The 21306-nt window shown below is 42.8% G+C and overlaps 1 protein-coding gene across 4 annotated transcripts in view; it reads right to left on the reverse strand.

The window, feature by feature from the left end:
• Window positions 1–1772: 1772 nt before the first annotated feature.
• The window catches only part of RBMS2 (RNA binding motif single stranded interacting protein 2), a 65919-nt gene continuing 46385 nt past the window's right edge, over window positions 1773–21306 (reverse strand). For all 4 annotated transcript variants that reach the window (XM_029955187.1, XM_029955190.1, XM_029955189.1 and 1 more), the window contains 11 exons: window positions 20610–20701; window positions 19038–19195; window positions 11402–11481; window positions 11158–11267; window positions 10799–10845; window positions 10536–10629; window positions 4591–4668; window positions 4209–4319; window positions 3540–3620; window positions 3107–3191; window positions 1773–2116 (listed from right to left, as the gene is read on the reverse strand). In XM_029955187.1, coding sequence (XP_029811047.1) covers window positions 3111–3191; window positions 3540–3620; window positions 4209–4319; window positions 4591–4668; window positions 10536–10629; window positions 10799–10845; window positions 11158–11267; window positions 11402–11481; window positions 19038–19195; window positions 20610–20701 — 932 coding nt within the window. In that variant the 3' untranslated portion in view covers window positions 1773–2116; window positions 3107–3110. The remainder of the gene's footprint in view (window positions 2117–3106; window positions 3192–3539; window positions 3621–4208; window positions 4320–4590; window positions 4669–10535; window positions 10630–10798; window positions 10846–11157; window positions 11268–11401; window positions 11482–19037; window positions 19196–20609; window positions 20702–21306) is intronic.

A 21306-nucleotide genomic window follows, 5' to 3' on the forward strand; every position in this document is an offset into this window, starting at 1 on the left:
TCCCAACAGCCAGCCTACCAAACACCCGGCTCTCCACTCTCTATCATTCGGCTTTCTGTCTGTTGGACTGGTGAAAAGCACCTGACCTTGAAGTGACAGGAGCACAACTCTCGGTGCACAGGGAGTGGCCGGGAGAGGACAGCTGCAGGATCTGACTTCCAGGAGATGCGCCGAGGCCTTCTCCATCTCCACGTCAGAGTTGGAGCTCCCAGAAGGAGATGGAGTTAAAGAGCAAAATACAGATTTTAAAGGATTCCTGACCTTGTAAGTAATGAGATGGGATTTACTGCCCTTTTCTGTCCTAGCTCCCTGTTGTCCTTCCACAAGACGGAAATTTTTTTTGATATTCTGGTTCCCTGGAAAAGGGATCCAAACACACGAGGGCAAAGCAAGTTACCTGGACAATTACAGGGAGCTCTGTCCTTCCCACGCTGTACAGCGCACAGCACAGAACAGTCCCCACGCCTGGCCCTTGCGGAACATGTGTGTGCACGTGCCTTTCAAGGGCAGCTCTCACGGTACACAGAGGTGTCCAAGGTCAAAGCCTGGGGAAAATTTAAGGACCCTAGTTCTGTCCCTCTCAACCAGATACACTGAGTGTAAGGACACTGTGTGGCCAGGGTTAGGGCGGGAATCTACCATAGACCTCTAGGACAGGAGGCAGTAACAACACTGTCCACGACCAGGTTTCTCAACCTTGAGCCAACATTTTGAGCCAAATAACTGTTTGCTGGGGGAACCAGGGCTGTCCTGTGCACTGTAGGGTGTTTTAGCAGTACCCTTGGTCTCTGGCCACTGGATGCCAATAGCACACAGCCCCCACCCCCAGGCAAGGCAATCAAAAATGTCTCCAGAGATTTCCAAGTAGCCTCTAGGGACAAAAACCACCTCCTTGGTGTTCTTTTCATCTAGACCAGAACCACCAGTCTAGATGAAGCAGTGGGGAAAGAGCCAAAGTCAACTCAACAAGGTCACAGTTGCAAAGGCTCATCCGAGCCCAGCAACGTGTGATAGGGGAGACAGGGCAGGGACAGACCCTGGGCAGAAAAGAAGATCCTCCAGGAAAACAGGAAAGCAGGTATTCCTTGAAAAGCTGTCACTGGAAAAGACACTTCCTCAGACAGGTGTTGGTCTCAGTGATCAGAAGAATTAGGAGTCAGGAAATCCACCCTTTTGGAACTTTCCAGGGAAGACCTAGTCTTCATCCAAATTTGGCTCAAGGATGGCTTCCAAAAACTGTGGCACTGTCTCCTTAATGAGTCTGCATCACATCTGTTTCTTGAAGGCAAAGTCTGGTCTCTTCTCCGAGGCTGCGAGGACGCAGTGAGGCATAGGGAGGAAAAGCAACTTCCACTGCCTACTTGGTGTTCAACCTTGTTCCTTGCCAAGCCCCCCAAAAAGGCCATACAAAATTTCATTCAAAGAAGAAATTAACAAAATTAAAAACTGTAAAAAGGCAAAGTGGGCAGGCTCTGGTGTAGAGAAAAAACAGTATGGATGAGAGAAAGAAGGCAGGATGTATGAACTAAGACTATAAAGCAAAACTTCAGAAGAGTGTACAATTCTACCCACATCAAAATAAGCCCATAACGAAACTCTGCGTTAGGGCCCACAGTAGGACTTCTGTATCAATGTTCTTCCACCCCACCTTTTAAAAAAAAAAGAAAAAAAAAGAAAGAAAGAAAGGAAAAAAAATTTTAAAGCCTCCCCAGAGAAGTCCAACACATCAAAAATGGTTTTTCATAAAAACGAGAAGCTCCAGGCACTATGTCTCTCTGGGATATAGAAAGAGTATATTGTAATTGAAAACAAAATATAAAACTTTCTTTGCAAAAGAAAAGAAAATCAGTTCTTTTGATCTCCTTGAATGCAGCACACAGAAAGCAACGGGTCCCCCAGGCTCCCTCAGGAATGGAGGAAGAAGCAGAGGGCAGGAGTGCGGGGATTTCTTTTTCCGGGTCCCCCCTGTGAGAAACGATGACCGTGCATTAGTCCTCAGCAGGGCTCACGGATAGTCTGTAATCCCAGTCGGCCCTCTAGAGTCTGGGAGCATCAGTATCGCCAAGAATTCGTTTGTGCAGGCGTCCCTCAGAGACTGCGGTTCGGTTCCAGACCCCTGCAATAAAGCGAGCATTGCAGTACAGCAAGTCAAATGAAATTTCTGGTTTCCCACTGCATACAGAAACTATGTTTACATTATTTTTCTTTTAATTTTTATTTTTTTCTTTTAATTTTTAAAAATGTTTTGTTTATTTTTGAGACAAAGAGAGACAGAGCATGAGATGGGGAGGGGCAGAGGCAGGGAGACAAAGAATCTGAAGCAGGATCCAGGCTCTGAGCTGTCAGCACAGAGCCTGATGCGGGGCTTGAGCCCACGAACGTGAGATCATGACCTGAGCCGAAGTTGGAGGCTTAACTGACTGAGCCACCCAGGCGCCCCTGTTTATATTATATTGTAGTCTATTAAGTGTGCAATAGCATTATGCCTAAAAAAATAATATACATACCTTAATTTTAAAGTACTCTATTGCTAAAAAATGCTAACCAGGGAAAAGAGTTGGGGAGAGGGAGTGAGGCAAATCATGAGAGACTTCTGAATGCTGAGAACAACTGAAGGCTGGCGGGGGAAGGGATGGGGGTGATGGCCATGGAAGGGGGCACTTGCAGGGAAGAGCACTGGGTGTTATATGGAAACCAACTTGGTAATAAACTATTTAAATAAAATTATACGTAATTGGAAAAAAAAAGAAAAAATGCTAACCATCAGCTAAACTTTCAGAAAGTTATAATTGCTCATCACAGATCACCCTAACAAATGTATAAAAAATGTGAAGTATTTTGGAATTACCAAAATGTGACACAGACACAAGTGAGTAAATGCTGTTGGAAAAATTGTGCTGATAGACTTGCTCAAAGCAGAGTTGCCAAAAAACTTCAATTTGTAAAAAAAAAAAAAAGTCACATCTGCAAAGTTCAGTGAAGTAAAACACAAGAAAAAGAGGTAGGCCCGTAGTCCGCACAGACGGGCAGCCGGGGCGGGGAGTCCTAAAGGAGGCCGCAGCCAGAGGGCAGGGAGCATGGATGACAGAGAACCTGTGGTTCTTACCGCGTTACTTGTTGAACTGGAAAGAGTAGACCCCGTGGTCTGAGGGAGCATCCACTGTCGCCTGATTCTGCTGGCCGCTGCTCTCCTGCACCACAGCCAAGGTAGGAGGGTCATCCTGCACAGCCCTTTTGCCACTTCCCACTAAAGCAGTCCGGCTGGAAGCCACCCAGCCCCGCCCCTCCCGCACCCACGCCCACACAGCTTCACCTCAACAATTCAAGCACTCCGCCTTCTACCCAGACAGTGCGAGCGGCACCAACCACTGTCCAAATGTGAGGAAGGGCACAAAGTCCTCACGTTCTACATTTACTCACATACCTACCAGCTGACTGTGAACACAACCAGTCTCACTGTTAGAGGAAGATCTTGATCAGGCAAAAATCTGCCTGTTGATCTTCCTATCCTCAATGCAGAGAGACAAGACAGCTCTTACCTCGGCTGAGACACCGGCCGGCGGCACAGGCGTGTACTGGGAGATGTACGCTCCTTGCAAAGCAGCAGCCGCCGGCATGTACTAGAACGAAAACCAGCAGCAGGCTCAGGGTGATGGGCTCCTTGGCTCTACCTAAAGTACCTACGGAGCTTTAAAACCACTGATGTCTATGTTCCATCCCCAGAGAGTCTAATTTAATTGCCTTTTTCAAGAGCACTTCAGATGTTTCTAAAGTGCACTGGCTTAGAGAGACGTCCACCTCCATGCCTTCCTTTCCTGCTCTTGCCTGCCTTCTGCTTTTCCTCACCACACAGCCCTGAAGTTCTCCGGTGCAAGCCAGCCTGCAGCAGACCTACGAGAAACCTCAGAGCATCATCCATTCTTCTTGCTATGATTTTCATTAAGTAACTCTACGAACATGTGTGTGAGCTCCTGGATAAACTGCTATGTAGACAGAAGCACTATTTGTTTAGTCTCCTGAGTAGGAATCAGTTAAAAGGAGTGGACTGGGGAACAGGACAGCCATATTCGGTTTCTCTCCTAGTCTGAGTGTGCCTTCACTGATGCCAAAGTGGCCACTACCTTCGTTCACAAGGATTTATGCTGAAGAGCATGACACAGGTACCCGTTGCTCAGTAGAAGATGAACATCAGAAATGTCCTGCTTTACCGTGCCTGTGCCGCTGAGGGAGAGGTGGCCCAGCTGCTGGGCAAGAGGTCCCATCATGGAGGCAGGCTGGAGAGAAATGGGGTGATCCATCCCCGGTGTCAGAACTGAACCCTAGAGGCAGCACCAAAGGACAGGGTTAGTGACTCATGCCTACCAGGATCCCCACAGGCAGACGTTTAAAACCCCTGGGAAACAACAGGGAGTAGCAGCCCAGCTGTGCAACAGCACTGGGGGCTCTGCTCATCGGCATGGGGTCCTTGTCTAGGAATAACAAACTCCGACTGAGCCAGAACTCACACCCACATCGTCTATCATAAAATCCCATTGCTTTTTCTTTACAGCAAATTGCCTCTTTGGCTTTCGCCCACTTCTGAACACTCACTGAAGGCTGCACGAGGTATGACTGGTGGTGCATCCAAGATGGGGGGGGTACTTGCGCAGGAGATGTCTGAGTTACTCTCTAATGCAAACAAAATAAACAGAAAAAACATTAACTGCCTAGAAACCATTGTTTCTCCCAGTGATCTGACAGTTCTCAGCAAAACCCAAAAAAAGTTAGAATGCCTTCTCACAAAATAGAAACATTAAGGATAAACTCTTTATAAAATATACTAGCAATTCTTACATGTCAACAAAGAGCCCAATTTATTTATTTTTTTATTTTTTTTATGTTTTTATTTATTTTTGATACAGAGAGAGAGAGAGCATGAGAGGGGGAACTGGAAGCAGGCTCCAGGCTCTGAGCTAGCTGTCAGCACAGAGCCCGACGCGGGGCTCAAACCCACGAACGTGAGATCTGACCTGAGCCGAAGTCGGAGGCTTAACCGACTTAGCCACCCAGGTGCCCCTAAAGAGCCCAATTTAAAAATAGACAAAAGATAGGAATTGATACTTCTCTAAGAAGATATACAAATGGCCAATAAGCACATGAAAAAGGCTCAACATCATTAGTCACTAGGGAAATGCAAATCAAACCCATGATGAGAAACCACGTCACACACACTAGGATGGCTGTGATTAAAAGGACAGAATAAAAAGTGCCATATACTGCGGGCAGCTTGGGAAAACAGTTTGGCAACTGCTGAAAAACAGAGTTCCTATGTGACCCAGCAAGTCTACTTGGAGGTATGTACCCAAGAGAAATTAAAACGTGTTTTGGCACAATAATTGTACACAAATGTTCAAAGCAGCATTATTCGTAATAGCCAAAAGGTGGAAATAACCGAAACAGCCATCAACTGATAAGTGAATAGCAAAATATGGTACAGGCCTACAAAGGGATGGACTGATTCAGCCGTAAGAAAAGAACCAAGTACTGCTATGTGCTACAACACGATAAACCTGGAAAGCGTGCTAAGTGAAAGGAGCCTGACACAAAAGACATATACTGTATGCTTCCACTTTTTTTTTAACGTTTTATCTTTGAGAGAGAGACGGAGACAGAGACAGAGCACTAGTGGGAGACACAAAATCCAAAGCAGGCTACAGGCTCTGAGGTAACAGCACAGAACCTGACATGGGGCTTGAACCTATGACTGTGAGGTCATGATCTGAGCCAAAATCGGAGGCTCAATCAACTGAGCCACCCAAGAATTCCTGTGTGTTTCCATTTATATGAAGCATCCAGAGTCGCAAACCTATACCCACAGAAAGCATATTAGTGGTTGCGGGGGTGGGGGTGAGGGAGAATGGGCAGCTATGGGCACAAGGTCTCTTTCTGAGGTGATAAAAATATTCTGGAATTAGATAATAATGATACTTGCATAACTTTGCAAAATATATTAGAAACTAGGGACTTGTCTACTTTAAATGGGTACATTTTAAGGTGTGTGAATTGTACCTCAATTTTAAAATGGAAAAAAATTAGCAACGAGAAGCTAGAAATACATCACAATAAATAAGTAGGTTTATCCCATAAATATAAGGATTGTTGAACATGAGATACTCTATAAACATAAGTCAAAACTGAAGGAGAAAGCCATATTATAATATATCGATGCTGAAAAGGTATTTGATAAAATCCAGCAGCAATTTATTAAAAAACAAACAAAAACCACCACATAGTGAAATAGAGACTAGAAAACTACATATATACATTGAAGGTTATTACCAAAACCTAGCTGTTAACATGAACCTAAACAAAGAAATATTAAAAACCCCTGCATTTATAAAAGAATAATAGCTTACAGTAGGGCCAAACAGGTACAATTAGATAAGAACACATGGCATAAAACTGGAAAGAAAGAGAAAGCTATGATTCTGCACTGAGGATATAACTGTACACCTAGAAAACTTGAGAGTTAAAAAGAAATGCGGGGGCGCCTGGGTGGCTCAGTCAGTTAAGCGTCTGACTTTGGCTCAGGTCATGATCTCCTGGCCTGGGAGTTCGAGCCCCGTGTCAGGCTCTGTGCTGACAGCTCGGAGCCTGGAGCCTGCTTCCGATTCTGTGTCTCCTTCTCTCTCTGCCCCTCCCCTGCTCATTCTCTGTCTCTCTGTCTCTCAAAATAATAAACCTAAGTATTTAGTATGTTAACTGCAAACAAGATAAAGCATAAACCAATAGCTTCTCTTCAGTGTATCCAGAAGCATCTAGAAATGCTTATAAAAATTCTGGATCACTCAGGAATATATTCAACAAGTATAAGACCTATATAAACAACATGAAAATCTTGTTGACAGACATAAAAAAAGATGTAAAAATATGAAAAGAAATGCCAAATCTTGAGTGGAAGGAATATTTTTTTTTTTTTAGCAAAAGGAATATATATTTTTTAATGTTTTTTATTTATTTTTGAGACAGAGAGAGACAGAGCATGAGCGGGGAGGGGCAGAGAGAGAGGGAGACCAGAATCAGGAGCAAGGTCCAGGCTCTGAGCTGTCAGCATAGAGCCTGACACAGGGCTCGAACCCACGAACGTGGGATCATGACCTGAACCAAAGTTGGAGCATTAACTGACTGAGCCACCCAGGTGCCCCAACGGAAGGGATATTCTTAAAAATTCTCAAAAAAGAAAAATGTCAATTCTCTTAAACTAATAAATAAATTTAATGTAATTCTAATTAAATTGTCATATTTCCAAAAATTAGATAAAATGATTGATCATAAACTTTACACAGAAGAATAAATGCCAAAAAACAGCAAAAACTCTGAAAAATTTAGAACAGGTCTGTCTTATATTAGACCATATTAGGAAAGCCACTTTGATCAAGCCAATGTATCACTGGAGTAAGAACAGACACAATGAACACTGGAAGAGGATAAAGATACAGAAACAAACCCTAATATTTATTATATGACAAAGGTAATATTTTAATTAACCATTTTTAATTTAAAATTTTTTAATGTTTTATTTTAGAGAGAGAGAAACAGAGCATTAGCGGGGGGCGGTGCGGGGGGAGGCAGAGAGGTAGTTACAGAATCTGAAGCAGGCTCCAGGCTCCAAGCTGTCAGCACAGAGCCCAACTTGAGCTCCAACTCACAAACCAGAACCTGAGCTGAGTGGAAGGCAGACGCTTAGCTGACTGAGCACTCCACCATTATTTTTTAATTTAATTTACCATATTAATAATCCATTAATTCAAATGTGATGATTTAATAATCTGGTGCTAGGACAACTCAATAACATTCTGAAAGAATTACATAAAATCCCTATCTGGTGGGGTGCCTGGCTGGCCCGGTCAGTGGACTGTGTGACTCTTGATCTCAGGGTGGTGAGGTCGAGCCCCTACGCTGAATGTAGAGATTACTTATAAAACCTTCAGAGGTACCTGGGTGGCTCAGTCAATTAACCAACCAACTCTAGATTTTGGCTCAGGTCATGACTCATGGTTCATGAGATCGAGCCCCATGAGTCTGAGCTCTGAGCTGACATCCCAGAGCCTGCTTGGGATTCTCTCTCTCCCTTGCTCTCTGCTCCTCCCCAACTCACGTGGGCACACACATATTAATTTTCTCTCTCAAAAATAAACATTAAAAAGAAATCCTTATGTAGTGCCATATATAAAAATAAATTCCTGGGGGCGCCTGGGTGGCTTAGTTGGGTAGGAATCCATCTCTTGACTTTGGTTCAGGTCATGATCTCGGTTTGTGAATTCAAGGCCTGCACTGTTAGTGCAGGGCCTTCTTGGGATTCTCTCTCTCCCTTTCTCTCTGCCCCTCCCCTGCTCACACTCTGTCTCACAAAATAAACTTTAAAAAATATATATTTTAAAAATGAACTGATGATTACATATTTAAAACAATCAAAATAAATCTTGGAGAGGGGCACCTGGTGGCTCAGTTGGCTAAGTGTCTGACTTCAGCTCAGGTCATAATGGTTCGTGAGTTTGAGCCCCACATTCAGCTCTGTGCTGATAGCGCAGAGCCTGGAGTCTGCTTTGGATTCTGTGTCTCCTTCTCCCTCTTCTCCTTTCCCACTCACGCTCTGTCTCTCTCTCTCAAAAATAAACAAACATTAAAAAATAATAATTTAAAAAAAAATTCTTGCCTCCTACTCTAGATTTACTCAATTCGAAATTCTTTATGTGGTGCCCAGCAATTTAGGTTTGATAAACTCTCCAAGTGATTCAAAGTTAAAGTTCAAGATTGAGGACCACAACATGAAGTGAATGGACAAAAATAAATTTAGAAAAAAATATTTGTAAGAAAGATAACCAGAGGATTAATACTTAAATAATATACAAATAAGTGTTTATAAGTTGATGGGAAAAGAATAACCAAACAAAAAAATGGGCCAAGCACATGAAGAGCAGTGAGAGAAGAGCAAATCAAAATATGACCAAAAAAAAAAAAAAAGAAAGAACAGCTTATAGTCAGCTGTAGTTAGGGAAGTGCAAATTACAGTAACAATGCACTTTACGCCTATCAAGACAGGGAAAACTTAAAGAGAGCAATGTCACTTAGGGCTAGAGGGAAATGGGAGCTCTCATACATTGCTAGCGGAAATGGGAATGGACACAGCCTTTATGGAAAGTGATCTGGCAACATCTATAAAACTGGAAGTCCAGGGGCACCTGGGTGCCTCTGTTGGTTGACTTTCTGACGTTTGGTTGCAGCTCAAGGTGTGGTCTCACTTTTCATAGGATTGAGCCCCGTGTACAGCTCCTGTGCTGATAGTCTGGAGCCTGCTTGGGATTCTCTGCCTCTCCCTCTATGTCCTTCTTCTGCTCACATGCACACACGCTCTCTTCCTCTCTCTCTCAAAATAAATAAACTTTAAAAATACATATTAAAAAAACAAAAAACAAAACCCTGAAAGTCCATACATTATTCAACCTAACAACCATGCTCCTTGGACTCTAGCCCCCAGAAAGGAAAGTACTCAAACTTAATGATGTAGCCATAAGGGTCTTTATGCAGGTGGTTTTATTTCTTGGACCTAGAATCTAAGGAATTTGCCTGCTAGTTTCAATAATATATGGATTGGAGTGTTATTTGTACCAGAAAAGCTCTGAAACCCAAGTAAATACCTTTCATCAAGATAGAGTTGAAGAATTCTGGTATATCTGCAGCATGAAACATAATGTAACTACTTAATAAAAAAGAAATAAAACAGAGACTCTCAAGACTCTCAACATTAGCTACATCAGATTCATACTGAGGGCTTGTTAAAAATTTGGCTTTTCAGGGGCTGGAGGGGTGGGGTGAAGATGGACGAAATAGATGGAAGGGATTATGAGGTACAGACTACCAGGTATAAAATAAGTGAGCCACAGGGATGCAAAGTACAGCATAGGGAATACAGTCAATAATACTGTAATAACTTTGCACGGTGACAGATTTCTGGGACCCATCTTCAGAGTTTCTAATTCAGCAAAACTGGGGTGGAACCCAAGAATTTATGTTTTTTTAAAATTCTCAGGTGAGGGAGCCTGGGTGGCTTAGTTGGTTGAGTGTCCGACTTCAGCTCAGGTCATGATCTCACAGTTCGTGGGTTCGAGCCCTGCGTTGGGCTCTGTACTGACATCTCAGAGTCTGGAGCCTGCTTCGGATTTTGTGTCTCCCTCTCTCTCTGACCCTCCCCTGCTCATGATCTGTTTCTCTCTCTCAAAAATAAATAAATGTCAGAAAATACAGAATTTTTGGAAATATATGGAATACTAGGAAATTAATACAGGTTTACTTAGGGGGTGGTAGAGTAAGAAGATGCTACCATAACTGTCTATATATGTGTAATGTGGTCACATGTTATGCTTTCACATAAAATGATTTGTGAGCAATATGTATGAAGGAAAAACCAAGAAATAAGTAGTTTCCAGCTTTATATTCCTTTACCTAAAGCACAGTGATAGGAAAACCACCACAACCTTTTTTGGGCATGAACATACCTGATATGAAGACACAGGAGATGGAAGATATGGGGAGAGTGCAGACTGAGCAAGCATCCTGTTGGGGGCGATGTTATAAGGAGCTGGGTAAAACCTGGAAGAAGGAACCTCGTCAGTGAGGAGTCACAGGAAGCCACAAGGTAAGGGCCCCACTGACAGACACAGCCACTTCCCACTGCTGGCTAAAAATCAGGATGAAGCAGCTCAGGGCCAGGACAGGCTGCGTCATTTTCAGGTAACCCAATTATATCAAACACCCTTACCCATTCTGAAGAGCTGTGGTGGGATCATAGGTCAAGGCCATACCACCCTATAAAGGAAGAACATAGTGATCATACTGTGAGCCCTTGGGTGAAAACAGGAGGAAGCCCAGAATGTCCAGACTAGGATGTGTTTGGTTCAACGGATTAGAGTGAGGTCTGGACGGTCCCTCTACTGCTGTTCTGGAGTTCATCTGGTTGTGCGGGCTGCACAAGCCCACTCGAGACCCACACTGACGACCACGTAAGCAGCCAGCTGTAGCTCTCACGCTTGCCTCCCAAGCTCACAGAAATCAGGCCATGGTAACTTCCCTTCCACTTTAATGTCCTTAGTGCTCCTGTCTCTTCGGAGGTCCCCTTACCACATCTCCATTCCTGGGCCAGGCCCGTCCATTTTGCACATATTTTCCTTGGTTCTGTCGCTTCTTTGGACCGCCATCAGCAAATTTGCAAAGCAAGGGATCGGATGGGGCTGCCAAGAAAGAAAGCAAACAGGCAGCTGAGTCCTACCTCACTTAGTCCATTCACATTCATGTAAAATGCTTCCAGAATCTTCACTGAAGTAACAACCTGTGGCTCTCTTAGCCTGATTCCCAGATGCCTCACCTGGTACTCCAGCAGGCGTCTTAATATATTTTCCATTAAAGTGGGTGATGATGGCCTCACACTTCTCTGTGGACTCCATCCTAAGGAGCACAAGAGGGGTTAGGCTCTGGCTTCTCCAGGATCTGTGTTCTCCCTACATTCAAAGAGGAAGCTCTAAGTTCCCAGCCCCACAAATGCTCTACAAATTATGACTCTAGAAACAAAATTTTCTCCACACAAATTCAAGGTATCTTGAAGAGGCAACCCCATCTTTTTTTTTTAATGTTTATTTTTTGAGAGAGAGACAGAGCACAAGTGGGGAAGGAGCAGAAAGAGAGGGAGACACAGAATTCAAAGCAGGCTCTAGGCTCTGCACAGAGAGCCTGATGCGGGGCTCAAACTCAAGAGCTGTGAGATCATGACCTGAGCCAAAGTCAGGCGCTTAACTAACTGAGCCATCTAGGTGCCTCGTGGCAACTCCAACTTCTAATAAAAATCTCCCTCAACTGGTTCCTATAGGGTTCCTAAAAGGAAAAAATGAATACCCTCATGCTATTCCAAAGAAGAGACTAATGAATAGGCCTACTATAGGTCTGATTGATAAACAAGAATAGAATAAATAGTGGCTGTCACCATCATTTATTTATTTTATTATTTATTTCTTAGGAATAACCTTTTTTTATGTTTATTTTTGAGAGACAGAAAGAAGGAGTATGAGTGGGGAGCAGTATAGAGAGGGTGGGACAGAGGATACCAAGTGGGCTCTGTGCTGACAGCAGCAAGCCCGATGTGAGGCTTGAACTCACAAACCATGAGATCATGACCTGAGCCGAAGTCCAGACACCTAACCAATTGACCTTATTTTTTTAAATAAAATTTTTAAAAATATTTCTTTATTTTGAGTGAGAGTAAGCGAGCACATAATGCAATCAAAGGAGGGAAAGAGAGAGACAGAGAGACAGAGAGAGAGCATTCAAGCAGGCTCCATGTTTTCAGCACAGAGCCCAACGAGGGGCTCAATCTCACAAACCGTGAGATCAAGACCTGATCCAAAATCAGGAGTAGGACACTTAACCTGAACTACCAGGCACCCTTGTTTTGTTTTTTTAAAATAAGCTCTATACCCAATGTGGGGCTTGAACTTATGACCTTGAGATCAAGAATCTCATGCTCTACCCACTGAGCCAGCCAGGTGCCCCATGCCACCATTAGTTTTTATTAAAAAATTCCTGGGGCGCCTGGGTGGCTCAGTCAGTTAAGTGTCCAACTTCGGCTCAGGTCATGATCTCATGGTTCATGGGTTTGGGTCCTGCATCAGGCTCTGTGTTGACAGCTCAGAGGCTGGGGCCTGTCTTTGGATTCTGTGTCTCCCTCTCTCTCTGACCCTCCCCTGTTCACACTGTCTCCCTCTGTCTCAAAAAAAAATAAATAAAACAAAAAATAAAAAATTCCTAACTTCATTCCAATAAAACTGCACAAGCTAAGAACTTGCTGATATTTTTTTTTGCTTCTGTAGTCTAATTAGCTCCTTATCATATTAAGACTTCATAAAACAGTAAGAGAAAAGGGTAATAAGACAGAGTTCATGGTCTACAGTGATAGAAACAATGTTGGGAACTTCTGAGTAAAAGTACCTTGTTGAGGAAAGACAAGTGAGTAAGAAATCAGAAAATCTAGATTCCAGCACCAATTTACCAAAGTTCTAGGAGTTAGGACCTGCACAAAAACCCACTGGACTTATTCCTCATTTCTACTTTAGAGATAATATCCACCTACCCTACTACAGATCAAATGAGATCATGTCTTTAAGTGTGTTCTAGGGACACCTGAGTGGCTCAGTCAGTTAAGCGTCCAACTTCGGGTCAGCTCATGATCTCAAGGTTCATGGGTTCGAGCCCCATGTCAGGCTCTGCACTGACAGTTGAGAGCCTGGAGCCTGCTTCAGATTCTGTGTCTTCCTCCCTCCTTACCTCCCTTCCCCCCCTCTCTGCCCCTCCCCTGCTCATGCTCTCTTAAAAATAAACATTAAGTGTGTTCTAAAAAAAATAAGGGTCTATAAGACACAAGATAGAGTATCTTCCCCTCCTTCTATACTTAAAGTAAATCTCATTGCATTTTCTATGCCAATAACCACCAAAAATACGAGCAATTCCTATGAAGGTGGTCATTTGAAAACAGCCTCAAATGGAACCTTTTAGGGAAAAACCACAACCTAGGTATTCCATAGCATCAGTCTTTAGTTGGGTTACTTCTATTCCTTAATCTTCCAAAAGGCTAAGCAGGCATGGTGAGTATTTTAAAGAGAATTGTTTTCTTTTTTTTTAAATAGTTTATTGTCAAATTGGTTTCCATACAACACCCAGTGCTCTTCCCCACAAGTGTCCTCCTCCATTAGCACCACCTCTTTTCCCCCACTCCCCCTTTTCCTTCAACCCTCAGTTCAATAGTCTCTCAAGTTTTGCATCCCTCTCTCTCCCCAACTCTCTTTCCCTCTTCCCCTCCCCCGGTCCTCCATTAGGTTTCTCCTGCTCTCTTGTTAGACCTATGAGTGCAAACTATGGTATCTGTCCTTCTCTGCCTGACTTATTTCGCTTAGCATGACACTCTCGAGGTCCAAGAGAATTGTTTTCAGAACCTCCACTTCCTCATCAGGTCTTTCCTAAACCTGGTCTGTCTGGGGAGAGCCGGTGGCCGCCCTCTCACAGCCACCCCTCTCCACTGACTTCACACACATCCCCAAACTCCACAGGAGGCAATGAAGCCTGACTTTTAAATCATTTTGTAAGTCAGATGTTTTTTAATTCTCCCAACAAGCTGGACAACTCAGTAGGTTGTTAATAGACACATTAAAAAAATCAATTTTGACAGATTGATCACATTGGTTATTGGCATATAAATCAAAAAGAATTCAAAGAATTCCTATTTTAATAAAACTCTATTCTCATTTACTTATTTATGTGAACAAGGTTTCTCAGCATGAAAACAAAAAATATGAATAGAATTGATATTATAGCAATAATAACCACTAGTGGCTATATGACCTAATTAGAAAAACCTGAACAAAATAAAGTTTACCCATGTCATAGGAGAAAGTTTTTCCAATAAAATTTACTTTACATGTACAGCCTCATAACCACAAGAAAAAAATCTCATTTACTGTAAATATATATTTTATATTGCAGAGAAGTATGATAGAATGATCAATAAAAAGACTCAACTATGAAAATATTTTATACTGGAATACAATTCTGTAAGGAAATGGAATGGAATGTACTTCCATTCCAAGATGAAGAACAAGAAAAGGGGAAGGCTCATGGGTGGCTCAGTTAGTTAAGTGTCTGTTGATCTCAACTCAGGTCATGACCTCATAGTCTGTGGGGTTGAGCCCCGCATCTGGCTCTATGCTGACAGCACGGAGCCTGCCTGGGATTCTCTCTCTCCCCGTCTCTCTCTGCCCTGCCCCCTATGAAAATAAAGAAATAAAACTTAAATAGTTCCTAGACACATGGTCTATTAAAAAAAGAAAAGAAAATGGGCGTCTGAGTGGCTCAGTCGGTTAAGCATCTGGCTTTGGCTCAGGTCATGATATCTCAGTTCACGAGTTTGAGCCCTGTGTCAGGCTCCGAGCAGTCAGCACAACTGACAGCCTACTTCTGATTCTATGCCTCTTCCTCTCTCTGCCCCTCTCCTGCTTGTGCTCTCTCTCTGTCTCTCTCTCAAAAATAAAGACAGTTAAAAATTTTAAGAAAGGGGTGCCTGGGTGGCTCAGTTGGTTAAGTGTCCAGCTTCAGCTCAGGTCATGATCTCACAGTTCGTGGGTTTAAGCCCCGCTTTGGGCTCTGTGCTGACAGCTAGCTCAGAGCCTGGAGCCTGCTTCAAATTCTGTATCTCCCTCTCTCTCTTACCCTCCCCTGCTCACGCTGTCTCTCTCTGTCTCTGTCTCTCAAAAATAAATAAAAAACATAAAAAAATTAAAAGAAAGGAACAAGAAAAAGAATACTATAATATGAATGACACAAGAGTTATGACTATTAGGGGCACCTAGGTGGCTCAGTCGGTTAAGCGTCTGGCTCTTGACTTTGGTTCAGGTCATAATCTCGTAGGTTCAAGCCCCACATCGGGCTCTGCCCTGCAGTGTGGCGCCTGCTTGGGATTCTCTCTCTCTCTCTGCCCCTCCCCCATTTGCACACTCTGTCTCTCAAAATAAATCAATAAACCTAAAAAAAGTTAACTATTAAAGGAATACCCTAAATATTTTTAAATAGATGATTTTGTATATCACATTGCTATAACATTTAGATATATTTGCATACATTTATAAATGACATGACAGTTTTATTTAAAATGCCAATATTTGTAATTTGTTGGAAATTATACTTTGCAAGACTTAAATGTATAAAGAAAATATGTAGATAGTAACAGAAAGATGCAAGAGAGTTCTATTTTTCAAGTCTTCAAAACCACAATTTCTAAATTGGGCTCAGAGGTACCTTTACTTTTTAAAAACTTTTTTTAACATTTTAAAATTTATTTTTGAAACAGAGACAGCATGAGTGGAGGATGGGCAGAGAGAAAGGGAGACACAGAATCAGAAGCAGACTCCAGGCTGTCAGCAAAGAGCCTGACACGGGGCTCAAACTCAGGAACCATGAGATCATGACCTGAGCTGAAGTCAGATGCTTAACTGACTGAGCCACCCAGGTGCCCTTGAACTTTCTGGAGAAAATAAAGCAACATCTGTTGAATATTGGGTGGACTAATAACTCTAAACAGGTCACCATTTCAATGTTATCACCCTACAATTCTTCAATAATGTATTATTACAAAGTTAGTTTTTCAATGGTTGCTATGACAAAAGAAATACCGTAAGAAAACCAATGTGTAACAGGAAATGAGGGTATAAGTGTCCAGTCCGATTCTAAGGCCTGAGAAGTTGTATAGTGTTCAACAGATGCACATCCCATTTGTTTTTTTAAATAGTTTATCCATTTGTAAATATACTAAGTACAGTTGAAGATTGAAATAAAAATCTTTCTCTTTCTTAATTTTTTTTAAACATTATTTAATTTTGAGAGACAGAGAGAGACAGATTATGAGCAGGGGAGGGGCAGAGAGAGAGGGACACACAGAATCAGAAGCAGGCTCCAGGCTCTGAGCTGTCAGCACCGAGCTGGATGCGGGGCTCAAACCCACGAGCCGTGAGATCATGACCTGAGCCAAAGTCAGACGCTCAACCAACTGAGCCACGCAGGTGCCCCCAAATCTTTTCTCTTTTAATAAATTTTTGAAATAGCTACAGATTTTTTTAACTTAAAAAAATTTTTATTTTAGAGAGAGAGCATGAGCAGGTAAGAGGGGCAGACAGAATCCCACAACCCTAGGATCATGATCTAAGCCAAAATCAAGGAAAAATCGACTAAGCCATACAGGCACTCCAAAATAGCTATAAAAAATTTTAATATAAAAACACTTTTTGAGTTGTTTAGACAATTAAATTACTCAATAAACTGAACTTTTAAGTACTTCTTTTGCTTAGTTTTTTGTTGTTTTGTTTCAAAATAAACTCTACCTCCAATGTGGGGCTCCAACAAACAACCCCAAAGTCGCATGCTCTACTGACTAGGTGCCCCGTAAGTAGTTCTTTTGGTCTGGAGGGAAAAAAAATGTATTGAGACAGCATAAGCCGCCATGAATTGAAAAAGGTGGAGAACCTCTGCTTTAAGAGTATGGGAGTGCAAAAAAAAAAAAAAAAGTTTGATGACCCCAAGTCTAGGAATTCTCTTTTAGTTATATTTGGGATTGCCAGCAGGTGGTGCTACCAAGATCGAGTTCCCAAGATCTGAAACACTCGGGAATGTTCCTGAACCAGACAAGATACTGTAACACAAAATGGGACCTTCAGATCACTTATTCCAATAGTTTTCAAACTTAAAAATAAAAAAAAAGCAACAGGATCTCCTTTTAAACAAAATCTTAAAAGCAGAACTATTTCTTAAGTGGGCTAGGAGATAATGAAGCCCTACAAATGACACCTACGCCCAGAAGAGGTAGGCACCCTGAAGAACTCCGCAGCTCTAGGGAAAATCACTCACCTACATCAATCTCCGCTTCACAGAGTAAATAAACCAAGGTACATAAAAGTCTGATATCACAGGGGCAGTTAGTGGCAGAGTTGTTTTAGAATCTCAGTGTCTCAATAGAATGAAAAGGTAGGCCAAATCTTCTTCAACCAACTGATCTTAAAGCGGAAGGATTACCACCCACTGCTGTGGGACCTTGGACAAATCACTTTATATTGGGGACTTTGGTTTCCTTATGTATAAAATGGGTTTGTTTTTTTTTTTTTAGAGTATCCTTTTATTTTTTTGAGAGAGAGTGAGCAAGCACATGAGTGGGAGAGGACACAGAGGGAAAGACAATCTCAAGCAGGCTCCACACCCATGACCCTGGGATCAAGACCTGAGTTGAAATCAAGAGCTGGAAGCTCAACTGACTGAGCCACCCAGGTGCCCTGGTTTCCTTGAAACAATTATTACAGTAAAACCTTGGATTGAAAGCAACCTGTTCTGTGAGTGTTCCACAAGATGAGCAAACATTTCTAATACATTTTAACTTGACAAATGAACAATGTCTTGCAATACAAGTAGTATGTGACGCCAAACGTCACATGATCACAATTGAGCCAATGGTTCTTCTTTGCGCGGGATTGTGGGTGATTGTCTCCATGCTTGAATGCTCAGTCTCATGCTGCAGTGTTTGGTGATTTTTCAGAACGCTGGAAGGTGCCCACAACTGGCACTAGTATATTTTTTGGCACCTACAGACAGTCCTTTCCTTTTCCATACAAGAGTAAACTTAGGAATGCTTTGTTTCATTCTAGGTTAGGTTGCCTGTAGATATACAGACCTTTTCCACTGCTGCCTTATTGTCAGCTACATTAAGTACAGTATATGACAAGAATTTATTAATACTGTGCTGGAGTCAACATATACTACTATGGCCCCCATGTAGGAAAGATTCCATTGAGCCAACAGACAGTAGTGATTCTGTTAGTTAAAGTCATCCTACATAATAACCTTCCTTTCGCTCGTCTCCCTCACACCAGCCACGAAGGTTTTCAAAGGTAAGTGCAGGTTAATTTATTTATTTTTCTTTATATTTTGTGTTAATACAGTAATCATTTTTATATGAATATTTTTGGGTTGTAGAATGAATCATCTGAGTTTCCGTTATTTCTTATGCAGAAATTCACTTTGATACACAAGGATTTTGGATTACAAGCATGTTTCTGGAACGAATTTTGCTTGCAAACCAAGGTTTTGCTGTATTTCATGGGGTTGTTGTAAAGATTAAATGAGATAACAGAATAAGAAACTATTCAGTAAACTATAAGAAAATACAAAATTACTGGATTCTGCTTGGGTCTGGATCAAAGGAACTAATGCTAGAGTATCAAGAAAAAGTGGGGAAAGGATAAAGATTTGGGAGCAAATGGGTTTTTGAGTATTGTGACCTCTAATTAAATGAACTTCTGATTCACTGGCAAGTACTTTAAGCTAATAATTCGTCCCTTGGGGGAGTAGGTGCAGATTTTTTTTTATCTTCTAAGTGACATTCTTTATTAACCTCATCATTTCCCATTCTTGATATCCCTCACCTTGCAAAGCCAACCCCTCTGCTGGTCCCAGTGGTATCTCGAAGGATTCGAGTGGAGATAACCTGGCCAAAGGGCTTCAGCATCCCCTCCAGTTCTTGCTCATCCATTGATAGTGGAAGGTTTGATATGTATAAATTTGTGGGGTCCTGTTCCTGTTGCTATGGAAAAAAAGTGAGGAAATGAAGCTCACATCTCTTATCCCTCTCCCACCCTACGCCCTCATCACAATATGACATCTCAGAAAAGAGATAGTAGAAAGGGGCCCACGTAAACAAGAAGGTCCTAACTATTCATAACACCTAGTCCCACTACCATGGATTGTATGTTGAGTCCAGGAAAAAAACAAACGAGATTCGATATTTCCAGTATTTCACACTCCCATAACAGAAATCATCAGTGATGTTTTGGCTGTCTCTTTAAGAACTAGGCAGAGCAGCTACTCCTCCACCCGCCGGTGCTGGATTCCCTTGGCCGCACTGCTCCCCCTGGCTGGACAACTGTTTTTAAGCAATCCCTCCTCTCCCTCCTCCTTCCTCTTCCGGCCACAGCAGAATCCTCTGAGTAGGAATGCAACGGAGGGAGAGCAGGAAGAGGGAGAAGGCGAAAGGAAAGGCAGTGTGCTGGGGGCTGCGCTAAGGGGCAGATGTATAGCTCACTGGGTCACCACGCAGTCCTCAGAGCTCTAATCTCAAAGGAACTCTGAAGTGCCCTCAACTCCATTGTCAGAGGGCTTTTCTCCAGAAAGAGAAAAGGAAGAGCCCCACCAGGGGGCAGAATGTACAAAATGGCAATAACTTCCCACAGCTGTATTTTTAAGAACTTAAGCAGTCACTGCCCTAGAGAGTGGAGTCAGGTCACCAGCAACTTCAACCTCTCTTCTGCCTTTCTCCTCAGGCCTTTGTTTTTCTTTAACCATACAGAAAAGGGTGACTGTCAGGCCCGCCTCATCAGCTCTACAGAGTATTCACAATGACTTCAGAAAGGCAAGGGGGCGATCCCACCTCAAAACAGAAGGGAGAGAAAATCCTTGGGTTTTCTAGTAGTCTGGATTAAGCCAAAGCTCCAGAGAGAGATGTAGCAAGGAGGGTCAGCTTTCTTCCTGGCTGTGGCTTCCCTTTCCCCAACCCCTAATAAATCCCCTGCCCCAGTACCACAAGCAAAGGGAACAGTGTTGGGAGGTGAAGAGCACTGTTCTTAACTTCTGAGTTGCACAACTGCCTTCTTCATAGAATGTTGCAAAACTACCACAAGCTGTCTGGTAGGGAAGTGGGGCCAGGGTGTAAATGAGGAAACCGAAGGAGGAAGGGAAGCCTCTTGACCCTCTTACCTGCTTATAAAACTTGATGAGAAGAACAATTGACAGAGCTACCTGCCACAGATCTTGAAGAACGTCTTCCTCTGGCAGACAAGGGGTGCTCAATGAGACCCTAGCTCAGCCTTTCTTAGGTCAGATATAGTCAAAAACTACTGCACATGGCCCTTGCCCATCAAATTCATGGCCTTACACCCTCTGGGAGCCTTAGAACTGGACCTCTGGTGCTAAGGGGAGCAGACATGGGGTAGAACCCTTACCTTTGCCATCTGTGCCTGCACCCCACTGGCTTTCAGTGCTGTGACAGCTTTCTGTGCTGCCGAAGGACTGTCAAAGTCCACAAAGCCATAGCCTGGAACAGGGAAACAGCATCACTGGGAGGTGGGGGTATGAGAGAGGGAGGAGGCCCAGACTTTTCAGGGGACAGAGGAAGAGTTATGATCCATGTAACACAATGGTAGGGAGAAAGAAATGAAGAGGTTTCAAGTCCACGTGCTCTTCAAATCCCATGAGATTTAGCCTATTTTTCAGCTATGCATGCCAAGGGCAATGAGGTCCTTGTGTTCTTGCCTCTTTCTCTCCCCCTTAAGAAATATGAGGTTTCAGAAACTACACTCTTTTAATAATCCACAGCTCCCACCCCTAACAGAACTCTTTCCTGTTTTCTAGCCACATCTCAGGAATGTAGGCATGTAGGGAATGTAGGAAATATAGCCTCTCCATTGCAGAGAGCTAGCCACCTGTGAGAAGCCCCACCCAAGAGATAGTCCTTCACCTCCTTCTATTCTTCCTTCTGTAACCAGAGCTGCTCGAAACCTCAACAAATTCATCCTTACAAAATAACACCCACCAAGTCACCCCACCACTACCACCACTGAAAGGCATTTACAATGCTTTACTAAATAAAAACAATCTTACCTCCCATATCCACCATCCAATCTGGGGAAACAAGAAGTC

This window comes from Suricata suricatta, chromosome 10 (genome assembly GCF_006229205.1).
Source record: "Suricata suricatta isolate VVHF042 chromosome 10, meerkat_22Aug2017_6uvM2_HiC, whole genome shotgun sequence".
Lineage (NCBI taxonomy): Eukaryota > Metazoa > Chordata > Mammalia > Carnivora > Herpestidae > Suricata > Suricata suricatta.